Genomic DNA, 17,500 nt, shown 5'->3' on the forward strand with positions numbered 1-17,500 from the left:
TTTCCTTTTCCAAAGTGCACTGTGACAAGTTTCCGTCTCTGGGAAATGAATACAAGGTGGAACCTCTCTGTTCGTTGAATACTGACAGTATATTTTGCAAGTTAGAAACTTCGTTACTTAATGTCATTAGGCTGGTTATCCTTGGTGACGGCCAGACCTTACCTTACCCTTGTGACCCTTCCTGGTCCATTGCCACCGACCCATGTAACAAATTACGCCACTTTCCATAGGACTGATTAGGTCACCTGCCAGTGTGACAGACTAGGTCACATAGTTATAGTACAGGTTGAGTCATCTGCCTATTTGTCAGACCAGGCTGTCTAGAAACATGACAGGCTAGGCCACCTACATATGCCATGAGTAAAGGCCATAAATATGTTACAGGTTATTAACCTACCACTTCCACCACCGCACTGTTAACGAGACGAATCACATAACCATGTGACAGGAGAGTTCACATACTCATGTTACAGGCGAGGTCATGAACCCATGTGATAGGCGAATTCACATACTCATGCTACAGGCAAGGTCATGAACCCACAAATAGAAATTGGTAGCTGGCAACAGCTACGTAAGTACAATGTAAATGTTTCGTAAGGCGTATGTATGTGGGCATGCATGGAGGAGTTGGGTGGTCAGTACACACCACCCGAGTATGCAGGACCCACAAATCTTTCGAGATATTCAAAAGATATGTGGCTTGCCATGTCAACTGTCATTATTTTTTACGTGGCTCGCACGCACAGATTGGTGCAAACATGGGCTTACCGTGTGCTTGTGTGGCGCTGTATATGTATGTAGGTGGGTATTACGTGCTCTGCCACACACTACTTTTGTGGGTGTCGCCGTTTGTCGTGGCAATTCCGGTAAGCCCCACGTCATGCTTGCGCAATTTGTAGGCTTAAAACAAATTATAATAGAATACCCTTACGCACATCGCTCCGTGCCACATATCCAGTCGATCATGGCTATTTTACCCAGCATATGGCCACGTATCACATACGTGGTCTTGATATGTGAATGCTTAGTTACCTACCCCTGTGACAGGGTAGGTCACTTGCCCATGAGGTGGGGTAGAGCACCTACCCAACCATACTGCCTTGCTAGGTCACTCATCTGTGCAGCAGCCTAGGTCGCCTGCCTGTATGTCGGATAAAGTTGCTAACTCAATCGACAATCTACATCGTCTACCCATATTATAGGCGAATTGACCAACCCATGTTACAGGCTAAGCTGTATACCCCTGTGAACAAGACACAGTATTACTGATGAATTGCATTTACACAGATTTTTTTTTTTACTGTGGATGTTTATATTCATTGATGAGGACCAAAACTTTTCCTTTACTTTCCTCATTATTACTGAGACTAAAATGTAGCTACTTGGTGGCTAATTAATGAAAGATGGTTTATTGCTTATCTATTTATCATGTCGAAATTTACTTTCAATGTTGAAAAGTAGTCGACTTGCTCAATGTTGAAAAGTAGTCGACTTTTGTTCAATGTTGAAAAGTAGTCGACTTTTGTTAATGTCTTCAACATATATAAATCTTCCTAAATATTAGCCGTATCTTCTTTCAGTTTACTGCCCTTGAGGGAGAAAAAACTAGTCTTTCCAAAGACTTATCTATAAAAGGGCGGTCTTCACGGGTTATTTTAACCACGAACATTGACTTCGTAAGGCCCGGGGGAGGCTGTAGAAATCATAAAACTTTTGTATTTGTCAGAGAGAGGATGGGGATGGGGATGGGGAATCGACGATAGATGGGGAGAGGCGATGGGAAATCGACGAGAAATATTGGAGGAGAGCTGTGTAAGACTAGATGCATGTTGAATGTGTCCTTTTAGACTTCAATTTCCTGTCGGAGTCAATTTGTTGCGGGTTTTCGAACGTGTTCATGTTTTCCCCGACATTTTTCCCCTCTTAAATGTTGACAGTTCCTCGCACCGCAGGGGAGCTAGAAAACAATGGTGCCTGATAAATGTTTTTATTGTTACATTCAGATTTTACAGAAAAACGTGAGGACCTACACATGGAATCTGATGACTCTAACTCGAGTCCATTGTGTTGCCAGGCCTCTGATACAGAATCAACACTTGATATCTGTAAAGCAACTGATACAATATCAGTACTTGATATCTGTAAAGGATCTGATACAAAATCAGCACTTCATATCTGTAAAGCATCTGATAGAAAATTAGCACTAACTACCTGATGCGCATAGCATCTCTGTGTCTTGCCTTGTGTCGCAGTGGTAAGTGCTCAGCTCACAAACTGAGGGCTTCATGTCTGATCCTCAAACCGATAGTGTTTTGAAGTGTTGACGACAAAAGCAGTGTTTAGTCTCGAGGATAACATTGACATGATTACAGTGGTTATTTTCTCCACTTTGATTATAGAAAATGAGTGAGGAATGGATCTAAAATTTGTCATGCATGAGAATGGATTCCAATGGATGCTGTCGGTGGGGAAATCACGGCGAAAGACGGAGCTGGAATGATTGGCAAAATGAAGGACCTACCGAAAAGCGGGAAAAGTTGTTATGCAGATAATGGTGATAAACAAACTTTTCTTCCATCTATTTTTAAGATTTCATAGACAAAGCTGCTTATTCAGTGTTCAACATACTTTATGCAAGGAACATATATTATACATTCAACTTTAAAAAAATCTTTATAACACAATCGACGCATAACGGCCTCTGTGTAGCAAGAATAACGTTACGTCATCACGTTCTGGCGCAGTTGATAGTTTATTACGGTCTGGTTTTGACGTGTGCGCTACGTTAACCACAAAATGAGAGTTGAGTTTTCAGGCCTCATTCAGATATATAAACAGATAAGATTCACAGTGCTGTTGTTATAGAACAGTTGACCTTAATCGGATTTAGTCAAGTCCCAAAGGGCAATCTCGGAATGCAACCTACGATGGTAACTTATGAGAGAATAACCTTTACTCGCCACATGCTGGTCTCTTCCTCAGGGCTCTTATTGTCTAGCTCTAACGTTTTCTTACTTCAGTTAAAGTGAATGTAAGACAAAGAACGCATTGTTGTATCGGCATGAAAATTTAATTATAATCCATCGGGACTTTTCTTGCTGGCGAGGTATATTGAGAAAACTTGCGCTTTCTCTGACCGATTCGTTTGGCTTTCAGTAATTTTTTCTGAGAAGCTGGTGACCTCAGTAGAAGTATAATTTCACTAGATTTAATTAAAGGTTTTGAAAAATACGTAGGACCTTTTGTTGCGTTGAAATACTGTTTTGTATTTTGTACTTAACTTTCTTTAACCTAAATGTTAGCATCGTTTCCATTTGTATATGTATATAATATATACCCATAATATATTTATATATATATATATATATAGATATATATATTATATATATATATATATATATATATATATATATATAGAGAGAGAGAGAGAGAGAGAGAGAGATAGAGAGAGAGAGAGAGCGAGAGAGAGAGAGAGAGAGAGGAAGCAGGAAATAACAAATTTCAAAACGAAGCCCTGCGATGCGACGAAATTGAACCCTTCATCAAATGCGATTTGTTTATGCGTGATTGTTTAGCGTGGCCGAGCAGTTAGTGGTTGGTTTCATTTTGGTTAATGTGGTTAATGTGGTTGCTGTAGTTTGTGTATGCGGACAATCATATATATATATATATATATATATATATATATATATATATATATATATACGTATATATTAATTTTTATAACATCACCGTGATTCACATACATCGAGGTACAAGTGACCTTTAATAGCTAATTCGCTCTACCTCGGAATTAATGTATTTTCATATGTGTTAACCGAAGGGGAATTTTTAGTTGATAATAATTTCTAATAATTTCGTCCTCTCGTGGGTTCGAAGTGAGGCCAAGTTGATAATGTCACAGGAGTCCTGATTTCTCTTCAGCCCACTGGGCGCTGGTTCGTCCACGTGAGGACGAAATTATTATCAACTAAAAAATTCCCCTTCGGTTTTAAAGGTGTAGGCAAGCCATAGAGAATACTGAAAGAGAAGCCGGTAACTACTATGAGATTCAGGGCCTCTGTAACACGGTTTTTTGGACTTTGCTCCTTGTCAAAGCATCGGATGTAGCTGAAAGTTGACATATGTATATTTTACAACCGCACACAAATTTTGTCAGCATTATCAATAACCTAAACCCTATAGTTTTAATTTTTATAGAGTAAAAATGATCTAGCCGACGCCATGGCCAATGATTACGAGACAAGAGTCGAAAAACATTCATTACGTAAGCAAGGTAAACAAACACCTTTTGACTAAATGTTGCCCCGCCCATCCACCAGACAGAAATTCCATCGGCTCTGAAACCCAAAGACTTTATGAATGGCGGAACGATACATAGATGTAGGTGGGGTATCAGTGCTAGCGTAGAAATACTACTGTAGCAGTAGTGCCGCAACAGTATAGCAGTAATATACAAGAATTAAACGTTTAGGCCAACTGCTGGGATCCTTGAGGATCATTTAGCACTTCTTACAACTACTCGAGAAATTAGTTTTTATAGCCAGAAGTTAAATTTTCTAATCCAACAATGCCCATGGTAGCCTTCAGTGTTATCCTGAATTATAACGAGGCGAAAGTGGGAGGAGCCTCATGAAGTCACCATTCTGACGATAATTATTGGTGAAGGTTTAAAGCCAATATACGGTACCGGCTATTTTTTTTTTAGTAAATAGGTAGATAGCCAATAAATAAAAATTGCTTGACATTGGATATAGCAGTTATCAAATCAAGCTTGTCTACTATGTTTTTGGTAATTACCAACTATTCCCTACATCTTGTCAATCTGATTGTGACCTATAAAGTAGACTGTAATTTCTTTGGAAACTTATTTTGGGAGTTAGACTAATAATCGAAGTGTTTTTGTATTTATCAACATATTTTGTTGGTTTGTTCATTATGACAATTATCAGTGGAGAGGTTCCAGAGTTCATAAAGGTGTACTGCTTTGCTTGTATTTAAATTTGTATGTCATTGTTGCCAGAGGTTTTGCCTTCGTTACGTACAGCCAATCATCCATCGAGAAAGAGGGAAGAAATGATGTCATAAGTTACGTAACGAGTGCGTTCGAAACCTTTTCTCTGAGTAAGTTGGCCCGTCTTCAAAAAAGGTCACTTTTACATTATAAGTACCAAATTTATTCAACCTACGTAGTGCAGAATACACTCAAAATTTATGTGTTGATATAATATGTATGCTGAATAAGCGTTATATTTATGAAATGCATAGATAAAAAGTTATTGCGAAAAAACCGTGTTACAGAGGCCCTGAATCTCATAGTAGAAGTTCCTGATTACCGGCTCCTTTTCGAGTATTTTCTATGGCTTGCCAAAAATTCATAAGGAAGGTACACCTTTACAACCTATCATGTCAGCTTATAACAGCCCTTCGTTTAAAAAAGCTATATATATATATATATATAGATATATATATCTATATATATATATCACTTTAATGGGTTTTCATAATTTGTGTTCTGCTAGAGAATACAGATAATATTTATTAATTATTCACGTAATTGGAAGAACTAAATGTGATTCTCTCTCTCTCTCTCTCTCTCTCTCTCTCTCTCTCTCTCTCTCTCTCTCTCTCTCCAGTGGGTGATATGACTGAGTGATTTTTGTTCCGCATACTTAAATTGTTAAGCGAGCTGTTAAGAGTTTTAATATCAAAATAGCATTGCACCTTCTGCGTTCGGTAAATTGAAACAATCAAGGCAATATCCATAACCTTCACATGTATAGTAAACAGTATGCGATTTGTATATACATCTGTGTAATTTTACATGTGATTATGTATGCATGTATTGTTGCGCGCTCTCTCTCTCTCTCTCTCTCTCTCTCTCTCTCTCTCTCTCTCTCTCCTGCACAAAGAATATATATAATTTGTATGCATATACACTACACACACACACACACACACACACACACACACATATATATATATATATATATATATAATGTGTGTGGGTGTGTAGTATATAAATCGCAGAATAAATGTTTAAAGAATTTACCGCTATGTCAGGCAAATGTTGGATGTACATCACAAACAGCACAGAACCTTTGGAGAAATCAACACTGCGTATTTTGTTTCTCAGCATCAGTTCCTAATGCGTGACTGAATGCTGATTTTACTGGGCTCAAACTCGGCGAGGATTCTCGAGTTGGTGTGTGTGCGTCTTGGATTTTCCCTCACACCCCTGGATGTCACTCCCAGGTGGGGCTTTCTGTATGATGACGAGGGAAGTGCCCTTTGTAAGACTTACATTCTCTCTCTCTCTCTCTCTCTCTCTCTCTCTCTCTCTCTCTCTCTCTCTCTTCCTCGTTCAGAAAAACAAAAACTAATGTTTTACTTACATAGTATGCGTATGCATTTATATTTATATGTCCATTTTATCTTTCTGTGTAGGTCTATTTGTTCTTGTTTGCATATACATGTCTTAACTGTATTAAAATGATTGGAAACTCCCAGTACAATAGTGAGAAGGGTATTTCGGTTGTGTCTAAGGTAACTTTTTAATTTTGATTTTTTATGTATTTATTTATTTTTTAGATCCATTGACATGAACAATCCCTGTCTCCCTAGAGGTTTGTATCAAAAACAGTTCCGTAATTATCCACATCATCATTCAAAGATATGCTGCTGTGCTTTCGTAATCGGTTAACAAACGTGCACCGCAGAGGAGTATGATTATTAAAATGAACCATTTGATGCTTAAGATTCTCTCTCTCTTTAGGTGGAAGATTGTAATGAAGAACCCAAGCTAAATCGGCTGCTCCTTTGAGCAAAAAGCCACCATGCAACAATAGCAGCGTAACCATTAAGCTACTTTGATGTCGATCGAGTTTGCAATGGATTGCAAGAAAGTAAATAAACAAATAGAAGAGTTGCATTCGTCTCATGAGATGGAAATTGAAGACAAAAATTCTACGGTAATGACAACACTAATGACATGAAAAAAGAACGAAGGCACGAAAAGACTAAGAAGAAGAATGATTCAACTTCGGTTCCCTATTTGCAGCAGATGATGGTCTGGTATTAGCAAAGGTTCTGGAAACGGCAAAGTATAACATCCTAAATATAAGGGATAAGCTTACTTAATATCATTAAATGCCGATAATAAAAATAAGGCAATACAAGAAACCTATTCAGGACTCGGAAGGAGCTAATGATTGTGAGAGCAGAAAAATGAGCAGCTTTCAATAAAATATAGATAGGGGAAGCCTCCTGGAAGGGAACAGCACTGCCAGCAATATCGAGTGACAGTGCTTGATATAAAGGAGAGACAAATGAAACGATAACAAAGAATAGAAAATGGGCTGAAAGGGTAAGGATTATGAGCACCCAGATATAGTATCTATACGTTTCGAGGAGACGCAGGAATGTGGTAAATGAAAACAAAAATAACGGGCGGGAGAATGCAGAATTTGAAGAGTAAAAAGGAGAGAAGTAATGAACGAAAAAGAAAACCGGAAAGCAAGGAAATAAATAAGACGAAAAAAACTTAGAAATAATTTATGGGTGTTGTAAGTGTAGATGAAAAGGGCCATAATAGGATGGGGAATGAAGAGATACAAAAAGTGCTGGTGAAATTGGTAGCCATAGAAGGAAGGAAGAGAGCAAAAGTAGCCTAAAGATATATAAACAATGAAGAAATATCATCAAAGAAAACTTATACCACAATATGCAATTCCAGAGCGAAGTTCTACTTGATATCTGAAAAAAGAAACAAAGTTAAAAGACCTAAGCAACAAAAACAGAAAAAGTTCTGCAGATGCTCCGGCAAAGGCTGTACATCTGACATCAGGTCAACTTAGCCAACAAGAATTTTAATATGTAATGCTTAAGACGAATAACGCCGACTCCGCCAAGAAGTCACAACCGGTAGTGGCTTGTAATAACACAACTTGCATTCATTTGATTTACAACTTAGGGACACTATTATGTTCAGTTTTGTTGCTGTTGCTATTACTAATAGTAGTACTACTGCTATAATGGTTTGTTAGTAGTAGCAATTCCTTTAGTCGTCATAAAAGCAGTCGACTGTAGGTATTTTATTTTATTCCTTTTATATGGGCGTCTTACTTTCTTTTGACAAGTAAACATGACTGTATGATCATGAAATACTGAAGGTTACGGAAACGGGATTTTAATGGTTAAATCAAATCAAAACACTCGGATTGTGTCACACGCCTGATCAGTAGCATTGTTTTTGGACAGACTGACTAGTCATTTCGTAAAATTTGCCAGCTGCCAACCTGTACGTTAGTATTTGTTATGGTGAGCAGCATATACACTAGTATGTATTAATTATATACAAAATCCTGTGAAGTTTTGTTTTTGGTCCAGTTGTGCTCCGTATTCACGTTTCATTTTTACTGAATTCAATAACACCGGCCCGTTATTTTAAAAAGGATTGAAAATGAAATTTTGTTTGTAGTTTTTTAACTTTAAACATTAACTGACAAGGCATGGCGTTATTAGTTGGATATCATTAATTCAGCAAACAATTATGAAGTTCTGTTGGAAATGCAACATAAATATCTTTACAGAAACTTAAGAAAAAAAAAAGTCCAGGGGGTGTTTTTAGCGGAAAAATTAAGTTATAAACTTCGATTTCACTTAAAATTCAGTTTCAGATAGACTGAAACTACTGAAGTCCTCGTGATGAAGAAGACGGTCTTTGCAAGTCTGTATAGGTGGACGAGAATTTCCTTTTATGACACTTGCGCTGTTTGTTGATAATGAAGTGATATCCGATCTCTTCATAGTTGGATAGATTATTTTTGTTCCTTTCCTTCAGTATTTCTGTTTGAGACGATTCTGGCAATGAATTTTCACAATAATGTTCACCTCTCGTAGCTCTTTTCATCTTCAGTTTTTCTTCTGTATATTATTTCCTTTAGTGTCAGCGTAAATCATTCGAGGACGTAAGCTCTTTGTTGCAGCCCCGGGGAAAGATTAGTTCGTAAAAGTAAGCACTACAGTACATGCCTTCATTTCACGTGTGCAGATCGTATGCCGTTTTAGGCGATCCACCCGCTATGGAAACTGGCAGGTGGAATTTTCTTACCATCCCCGACAGCTTCCGCTGTATTTTTTTAAATTCCTAAGATCTGAGAAAGAATGTGATCCTTGACTAGAACCACACCATATTTGCATTCCCATTTTGGGGTCTCTTTAATCTTGGGTTCATTTCGCAGCTGTTTATGGTTACCCACGAGGATCATGTTTGATGGCCTTGTTCCCCCTATCTGAAAAAGGATTTGACCTTGGGTTCGTTGTGCATAAATTTCATTTTGAAACCTACTTGTTAAGAGAGAGAGAGAGAGAGAGAGAGAGAGAGAGAGAGAGAGAGAGAGAGAGAGAAAGAAATATGTTATCACCCTGAACACCTGTATTGTGGTAGGCGAGTTGACCTGTATTTCTGAAATTTCATTCAGTAGCACAATAACGCTTTAGAATAGTCTAGAAATTGGTGGAAGTCTTTAGGTGAAAGCCAGCTTATAAACAATGTTATCAAAATACTGCACCGAGTTTGCAAGCACTTTATTTTTATTAAGTAAACGTAGTGTTACTATTTTTTATGTTATTATTATTATCGAAAATACGATCTTCCCATTTGGGGATTTTAACTGCTGATCCGTGATTTACCAGGCCAACATCATTCACATTTATTATTATTATTATTATTATTTTATTATTATTATTATTATTATTATTATTATTATTATTATTATTATTATTATTATCATCATCATCGAACCAAGGAACCCCAGTAACGAGGCTATAACATCGAGAATTAAAAGCCACAGTAGTGTTAAAAATATTTATGCACAGAGTTAAAAATTATTATTATTATTATTATTATTATTATTATTATTATTATTATTATTATTATTATTATTATTATTATTATTATTATTATTATTATTATTATAGCTCTTTCGCAATCATCAGGTAGTATGGGTTAAGAATTTGTATGCCACGATGAAAATATTTTTCTCTTATTAACTCGAAGGTTGTGTCTTGGTCGAAGCTGGCTCAGTTTTTGGCGAGCATGCCTTCATGGTATTGTACTGAGTCTGCCTGGAAATAACTGTACCTTTTAGATTACGGTTGAAAGTGGCAGGAGGCTGTAGGGGGTGAGGTCAGCAGATTCTTCCTAAGAATGGCAAGTCAGTGATGCCCAGAGATCACCAGGAGAGTGATCTCTCTCTCTCTCTCTCTCTCTCTCTCTCTCTCTCTCTCTCTCTCTCTCTCTCTCTTGTTCCTGGATATGATTTATTGCCAGCGTTTGAAATCAACGCTTCATATGACCTAGCGACGAAGAATTTTCAGAGATAATATAAGTGGTCTCTATTGTAGCATTCTTCACTGTTTTTTTGTAGTAAACTTTTCCGGTTATACTTCCTTCCGTTAATGGAATGTTTTGATTTATTTTAAACAAACCGACATTATGAATTTGAAGAGAAGTTTATGTATTTTATTTATAATAATTTTTGAAGCTAACATCAAATCAAGGCCAGAGTCATTACATAACAAGACAAAATATATCTCTTCTAGCACAAAATGTATCTTATTTGCATTGAAGAAGCAGGCAAGGGTAAAGCACATCCCGAAGGGTAGCTACCTCTCCAGAACCTGCTGCCACCTCGTGATATGACCTCGTATGCGTTTGTATAACTGGACCTGCGTTTAAAGCAAACCTGTTTTAGAGCTTACTTAATATATAGTGTAAGAGACCTCTGGAAACGTTCTGGTTGAATTTGTAGTTCATTTCTGGTAGAGTTTGATATCTAAAAGTTTATTATTATTATTATTTTGTCTATTATTATTATTTCTATTATTATTATTATTATTATTATTATTATTATTATTATTATTATTATTATTATTATTGCTGCTGCTTGTGTTGCCATGATGGTGTTAATCTTACCAAAGAATACCCATTTCTAATGTAGTATTTACCCTCTCCCTTTCAGGGTTTTCAACATGGGGGAAGAAAATGGGCAAGAAGCTCGAACAGCTGACCCGAGGGGAAAGCAAAGAACACATCCACTTCCCTCTGGGGTCAACCCGCACCCGAAGGAGGAATTGGCGTCCGGGTAAAGAAAACTCTGATAGTGTTGCAAGTCTAAACTCCAAAGGTGTCAGCCATACTTCTTCCGCCCCTCGACAGCCTCGTAAGGCCAAAGTCGACCGTGTGGAGAGCATCCGCAACTTGTTTCGTCGATCCCGCAGTTGGGATTCCGCCAAAGACTTAGAAGATTTACCTGCCCCTAGGGTGGGTGCCAAACCTGATTCAACCACTGCTGAAGGTGCTACGACTAGCCCTCATGAACATGATAACGTTTACGAGTCCCTAAAAGATGTAGAGGATATTGGAGGCACCTTGAAAGGAACTCTGCTATTCAGGAGTGCTTCCACCTCCCATTTGCCGTCGTGTGAAGTAGGACTCGATGTGAATACGGAGAGTGAAAGAACAGCCGCAGCAGGGACTGTTGCAGACGGGTCTGCCGACGGAAGCGGGGTTGGTGTTGAGGAAATTGGGGAGGTGGGCGAGTGTGATGGAAAGACGAGTGAGAGTGAAAAGTCTGCCAAAAAGGGTCAGTTTCCTTACGCTTTTCTGAGATCCAGACTTACCTCAGTCGCGGAGGAACAAGCGACTGCCAGGGAAGAGTGTGGTGACAGTGGACGTGGCACCGGCAGCCACTGTGGCAGTATTTCTGACGTTCGAACCTCCTACTCGGAGACGTCAGACTCGAAATCATCGTTTTCAGAAAATTCGGACTCGAAATCGTCTTGCTCAGACTCGTCGGAAAGCAAATGGGTTCAGGAGGAGGAGGAGGAGGAGGATGAAAGGGAGGAGAGTGAACGGAGGCGGAGGAGGAGAAGGGAAGAGGAAACAGCTTCGAGAGGAGGGAGAGATGGGGGAGGGGGAGGGGGAGGGGGACGAAATCTCAAACTCACCTCTTCAAGGGATGTTATTTCACCAATACCGGCACCAAGTGGTTTCGGTGACGGCGACTTCGTTGTGACAGTGCGGGTCAAGGGTATATCCGAAGGGGACTCCCGTAGTTCCTCAGTCTACATTAAGGGGGATAACACTGAATCAGCCCTCGATGAAAATGAACTGCGTAAGATCAGAATGGACAGGTATGTCACGAAAAAGCTTTTGTCCAATCACTCTGAAAAGAAGCATAGTTTTAGCAAGAGTGTAGGATCACAGCCTCTCATGACTGATGAAGAGAAGTTGCGAGCTCGCACTGGAGACTGCTGTCATCATTGTCACCATTGTGGAGATCATCTGCAGCAGCATAACGCCCAGGGAAGCCCCTTACCCCTTATCAGACGTCGGCCCCGATCGCAGCCACGCGTACACAACCGTATGAGTTACCCTACTTCCAGTTCCGTTGACGCTCTCTACGAGGCCATATACCCTGAAGACTCGTGTTCCAAACGCTCTTCCTTAGATCTCGACCGCCTGGTAGGACTGAATCGCTTTGAGCGTCTTGAGAGACTCGGCAACCGAGATGATCTCGTCCTCGACCACGCCTACGACCCGAGACGCCGCTACGCCCGATCTGCTTCCCTCGATCGAGCAGAATCCTGGCGGTGGCGGGACGCGATGCTCGAGGACTTTGACGGGGAGTCCATCGCTGGCGAAGTTGGGTATCGCAGAAGGGCCCCCAGTTTGTCGAGGCCCATTCCGACCCCTGCCGTCTTGCCCCAGGCACCTGTAACCAATAAAACATTCCGCCTTGTGCGACTGGTCAAAGATGACACCGATGAAGGCCTGGGGTTATATATCTCGGGTCAGAGAGCTCTTGGCTACATCATAGCGCATATACTTCCTGGTGGACTTACTGACAGGTAAGGCCTCTGATTTTCGTCTGTATATTAGCATGCACTTGGTGCAAATCACTCTTAATTATTCTACAGGGTTCACTAAACGGTTAATCAGATCAGCACTAGTATGACAGAATCATCACGATCAGATCTGCAATTAGTTTTTGCTGAACGAATAGGCTTGACAATGTCATCAGGCAATAAATCAAGGTATCCTTCAGCTGATATCTATCATATACTGCATACAAACGGCCAATCATTCTGACAAGTGCAGGGAAGGTGCAGCATTATCGTAGCAGAAATGAAAATCCAAAGGATTTTTTTTTTTTCATATTGAATAACTCCCAATTACGTGCTCGTAAATGAGGATGTATAATTAATTCAGTTATTGTAAATACAGTTGTATGGGGCTGAAGCGTATTATCCAGGTTTTGTTGCTGATAAAATTCGGTTTTTATTTTAAAGAAGTTAATGAGTGATTATGATGTGTACTACGTTTAAAAAGTGCATTGTAATTATTCTTTTTACGGAACCAATGCAGTGTAGCACAAATAGTTTTTTACTTCATTCCAGTGAGTTATATATAATTTTAAGCTTTTGTATTTACATAATTTCACGTTTAATCGTCTGGGTAGACACCACACTACCGCATTACATATTATTCAGTGGAAATAACTATAGCAGTCATGTTTAGAAATGGCTGTAGTTGGCTCAGACTGACTTTCAATTTTATTGATTCACATAAGGCAAGAATGAGTAAAATATCTGTTATCACGGAAGATAAAGCAAAATGTCGTACTTATCATCCAGGGTAGGTAGGTATTTTTAAGTTGCATTCTGGACTATGAGATGAAAAGTTTATGACAAGGAGGAAAATAGTCAGATGTGTTGCAACTATCCCCATTGTCCACGGCTCTTTGTCAATACAATTTGCGGTGCAGAACTTTTTTTATTCCATGTGAAGAGGCACCTCGTCCTTCTTGCAACATATAATTATCTTGCAAATTAATATAAGCGGTGACCACATTAGCAGCAAAACATTAATAAATTGGGATTATGTCGTTATAAAAGAGGAGAGAGAGAGAGAGAGAGAGAGAGAGAGAGAGAGAGAGAGAGAGAGAGAGAGAGAGAGAGAGAGAGAGAGAGAGAGAGAGAGAGAGAGAGAGTATTGGGTCATGCGTCATGCATTGAGTTATTTCATATATTAGTCTTGAAGCTGTTTTTGTCCGTACATGAATTTTATCTTAACCATTGGAAAAAAAAATTTCTTAACATTTTCCATTGCAGGATCTTCTTTATATACTTCTTTCCTTTTAGACTTGCTGTTTTTTTTTTTTTTTTTTTTTTGTACGGTGCTTTCTGTACTTGAATGACTGCTTTAATCATTTGGTTTCAACTTTGATTCAGTATTACTATGAGTAATAATATTGCACTGGTATTACGTATTAAGATATTTTGGAAGCTTCAAATAAAATTTCAGGGTGCTTAGATTAATCCATATAAAAATGCAACATTATTTTTAATACTCAACAAAGCAGTAGTTTTGCCCAACATTTTTCATGAAAATCTTCCAGGTGCATCAGTCAATCAGACTTGGCGTCGCACACAGAAACGCATATTGTATGTATGCATGTATATATATATATATATGTGTGTGTGTGTGTGTGTGTGTGTGTGTGTGTGTGTGTTTGTGTGTGTGTCATTTATCGAATTATTCATAAATTTGAAACTGCCAAAATTCGTAGAATGTATGTACTGTTCCGGGTAAGCTTTTAGATGCAATGCATCCCATACTTGGCAGATTTCACGTGTTGCTAAGCATGGACTTGTTCGAGAGTTACGAGTTGGAGTGGAAATCTACATCTGAAAGAAAAGCCAAAGCGAAAACACTTTCTTACGATTAGTTGTTAGTTTCTGCTGTCGGAGGTATTATAATTTGGTCCAAGATCCGCAAATGCAGTGGATGCGGTTGGGGCTCCGTTATCATCACGGTCCCTACTAAGGTAGCAACCATCGAGAGAGAGAGAGAGAGAACCGAGGCCCTCTGTATTCACCAGAGCATCTTTCTCTTGTTGTGCGTTGCTCTTAGCCTTTAGCGTTTTAGAAACGGTAAATATCAATTTGTATGGTGAGACCAATTGAAAAGTATATTTCCATTAACTGTAGGTTAAAGATAGATCTTCGAGGGTTTCATTGCGACGAAGAAATGCAAGGAAGCATAGTCTTAAGTTATTTTGCCAGTGTAGCGCGACCATCTCGCAGATGAATAGACCTGCGTTTCTATCCCCAGTCCGCGGTTGGAAATACACTGTATGGACACACGAGCTAAAAGCATCCGTTATGCTTCTGTTGACCGAAGCAGTGAATAATTACCTGTTTATTAGTCGAATATTCTGGGTCGCAACTGGGATGGAGGGAAAAAAAGGGGATGGGAGTATCAAGTGTAACGCCAAAATGTAGATCATCATATAATTATAAATAGGGTCTTGGTGTCGTAATCCTCACCCCACGTTGATGATGGTGAAATTGTCCATACAGCATAGACTAGAAAAGCACTCGACTGATGAATTGCCACAAAAAAAAAAAAAAAAAAAAAGAAAAAAAATCATATAAGAACTAGAAAGAGACCCTTGGCTATTTTCCAGCGGGATTCAGACTTCCGAGTCACGCACTCGTGTTTTTGTGGTTCCTCCTCCTCCACCTTCGTGGGGGAAATGTGGCAGTGTAGAATCCTGTTTGGAAGCTAGGTCAGGAGTATACGCCTTGCGTTAGCGATAGCATCTTTTTATTGACGTTTCTTTTCAGTGTAGGCATTCCATGCTCAGGTTTCTTCATGTTCGATGCACCGAGTGAAATTTCCGGTCATGCAAAACGTGATTAGAAACTTGAGTCATCGCTCGCCCGCTTATCCGCTGCGGAACCGCTTCTTTGAAGGTACAGGTTGAGTAAGTATAGTAATACGCCTGGTAGAAAGCTGATGACTTAATCTATGACTTTTAACTATTTGTTGCGATTATGACTTTCCATTCTTGGTATTCATGCATGTGAATATTGCTGTGATATCATTTGAAATGACACGTTTGCTTTTAACCGCCATAGTAGATATTTACTTGAGGCGAAGATGGCCGGTCGGGTGTCCCTGTATAGAGCATTACAATACCGGTAGTCAGTAACCTCTTGCAACGTTCAACTGAACCACAGGTGCGTTATATCGCGCTGTTTGAGGTTTTCCAGGAAGGAGGCGGAGAAGACAATGGAAGGTCTCTGGCTTTCCCCTCGTGTGGAGCCTATGTGAACGTTTCATCTGGCGGTGTAAAAAGGTGGTGTAAAAATGGTGTAATTATTGGTCCTTTGGGGAAGTCTCGGAAGGTATCGTATTTTGTGGTGTTTCCTTTATGGATAAGGGTCCGGCTGTGGTAGACCATCTTCCACTTGACATGTTTGCCTGGCACTTCCGCTGTGCTCTTCGTAAGGTTACAGCTCACGTTACGTACTATACGTCTCTCATTACGGATTTTTGTGATTTTGTGAATAGTTACCCACTCGTGTTCTTAGAAGGAGAGCAGCCATCTCCCAAGGAGGAGAACTCTGGTACCATTCTCCTTTGAACTGGAACCTTGAATTTCCGCAGTTTGGACGTTCCGATGTCTGAACCAGAAGCATATCATAGTTGTTATAGTAAATGGACTGGACGGTTTCCCATTAAACTTATTTTCAACTCTAGATGTTCAACCTCTTGTCGATAGATGCAGCTAAACTTCGTACAAACTTCTAGTTTTAATATACACTTGCGCTTTTCTGAAAAAGAAAATATTGTACCCGTTGCTTATTATGATAAGTCAAATCTTTTGTGCCATAGAAGGAGTTCGCTTTTATTTTTTAGTAAGGCATAGAAATGACAAAATGTTCCCGATTTCTTCTGGTAACGTAACTTTATGAATGATTTGATTGGGATACTCATTCCCATATCTGAAAAGTTATTATTAACTGGTAGCTGGAAATTGAGATGTCTTGTAACTGTAATGACAGTATTGATCATTCCTGTCATCTTCCATCGCCTGTTCTGCCTGTTTCAATTACAGCAGTACAAGTGTGCTTGAAGAAGAGATTGAAATCTGCGCTTGAAATTAAGACTAAATTTCCATGTCCATTATAGATACTGAAAAAGGATTTGCCTTCTTTTCAGTGAATTGAGGTCGAGCGTCTGGTTGTGTTTTCTTCAGGTCACTTCCTCATGTATCGCTCCCTAGAATTAGGTGGTTTCATGTTTACTAACACTAGCACAAAATTACAGTCTTGAGACTTGTCACGCTACGTTAGTCCGTGAATTCTTTTGTATGATTTTAGTTCCAAACTTAATTGGAAATTGATATACAATAAAAGGGATGTGAATTCTCATAAAACATTGCAATAAAAAGTTGTCGATCATAAATCACAAGGGTCTGTTCTGTATTCAATGAATATTAGAACACCGTTCAACTGTTGAATTAAATGGACGTCATTTTCGGCTCTAATCCTTCCATTAAGCAACTACGGGAAGTGATTAGGTCGAATAAGCAACATGTTTGTTGTGACTGCTGTTTGTGATGAGTCTTTACCGTCAGGCTGA

General features: G+C 39.2%; 1 protein-coding gene across 11 annotated transcripts in view; it reads left to right on the plus strand.

Annotated features, from left to right (window-relative positions):
• Window positions 1-17,500, plus strand: part of LOC135198182 (uncharacterized) — a 375,078-nt gene that overhangs the window by 317,580 nt on the left and 39,998 nt on the right. For all 11 annotated transcript variants that reach the window (XM_064225719.1, XM_064225720.1, XM_064225718.1 and 8 more), the window contains one exon: window positions 11,025-12,915. In XM_064225719.1, coding sequence (XP_064081789.1) covers window positions 11,025-12,915 — 1,891 coding nt within the window. The remainder of the gene's footprint in view (window positions 1-11,024; window positions 12,916-17,500) is intronic.

This window comes from Macrobrachium nipponense, chromosome 21 (genome assembly GCF_015104395.2).
Source record: "Macrobrachium nipponense isolate FS-2020 chromosome 21, ASM1510439v2, whole genome shotgun sequence".
In the NCBI taxonomy this organism is placed as follows: Eukaryota; Metazoa; Arthropoda; class Malacostraca; order Decapoda; family Palaemonidae; genus Macrobrachium; species Macrobrachium nipponense.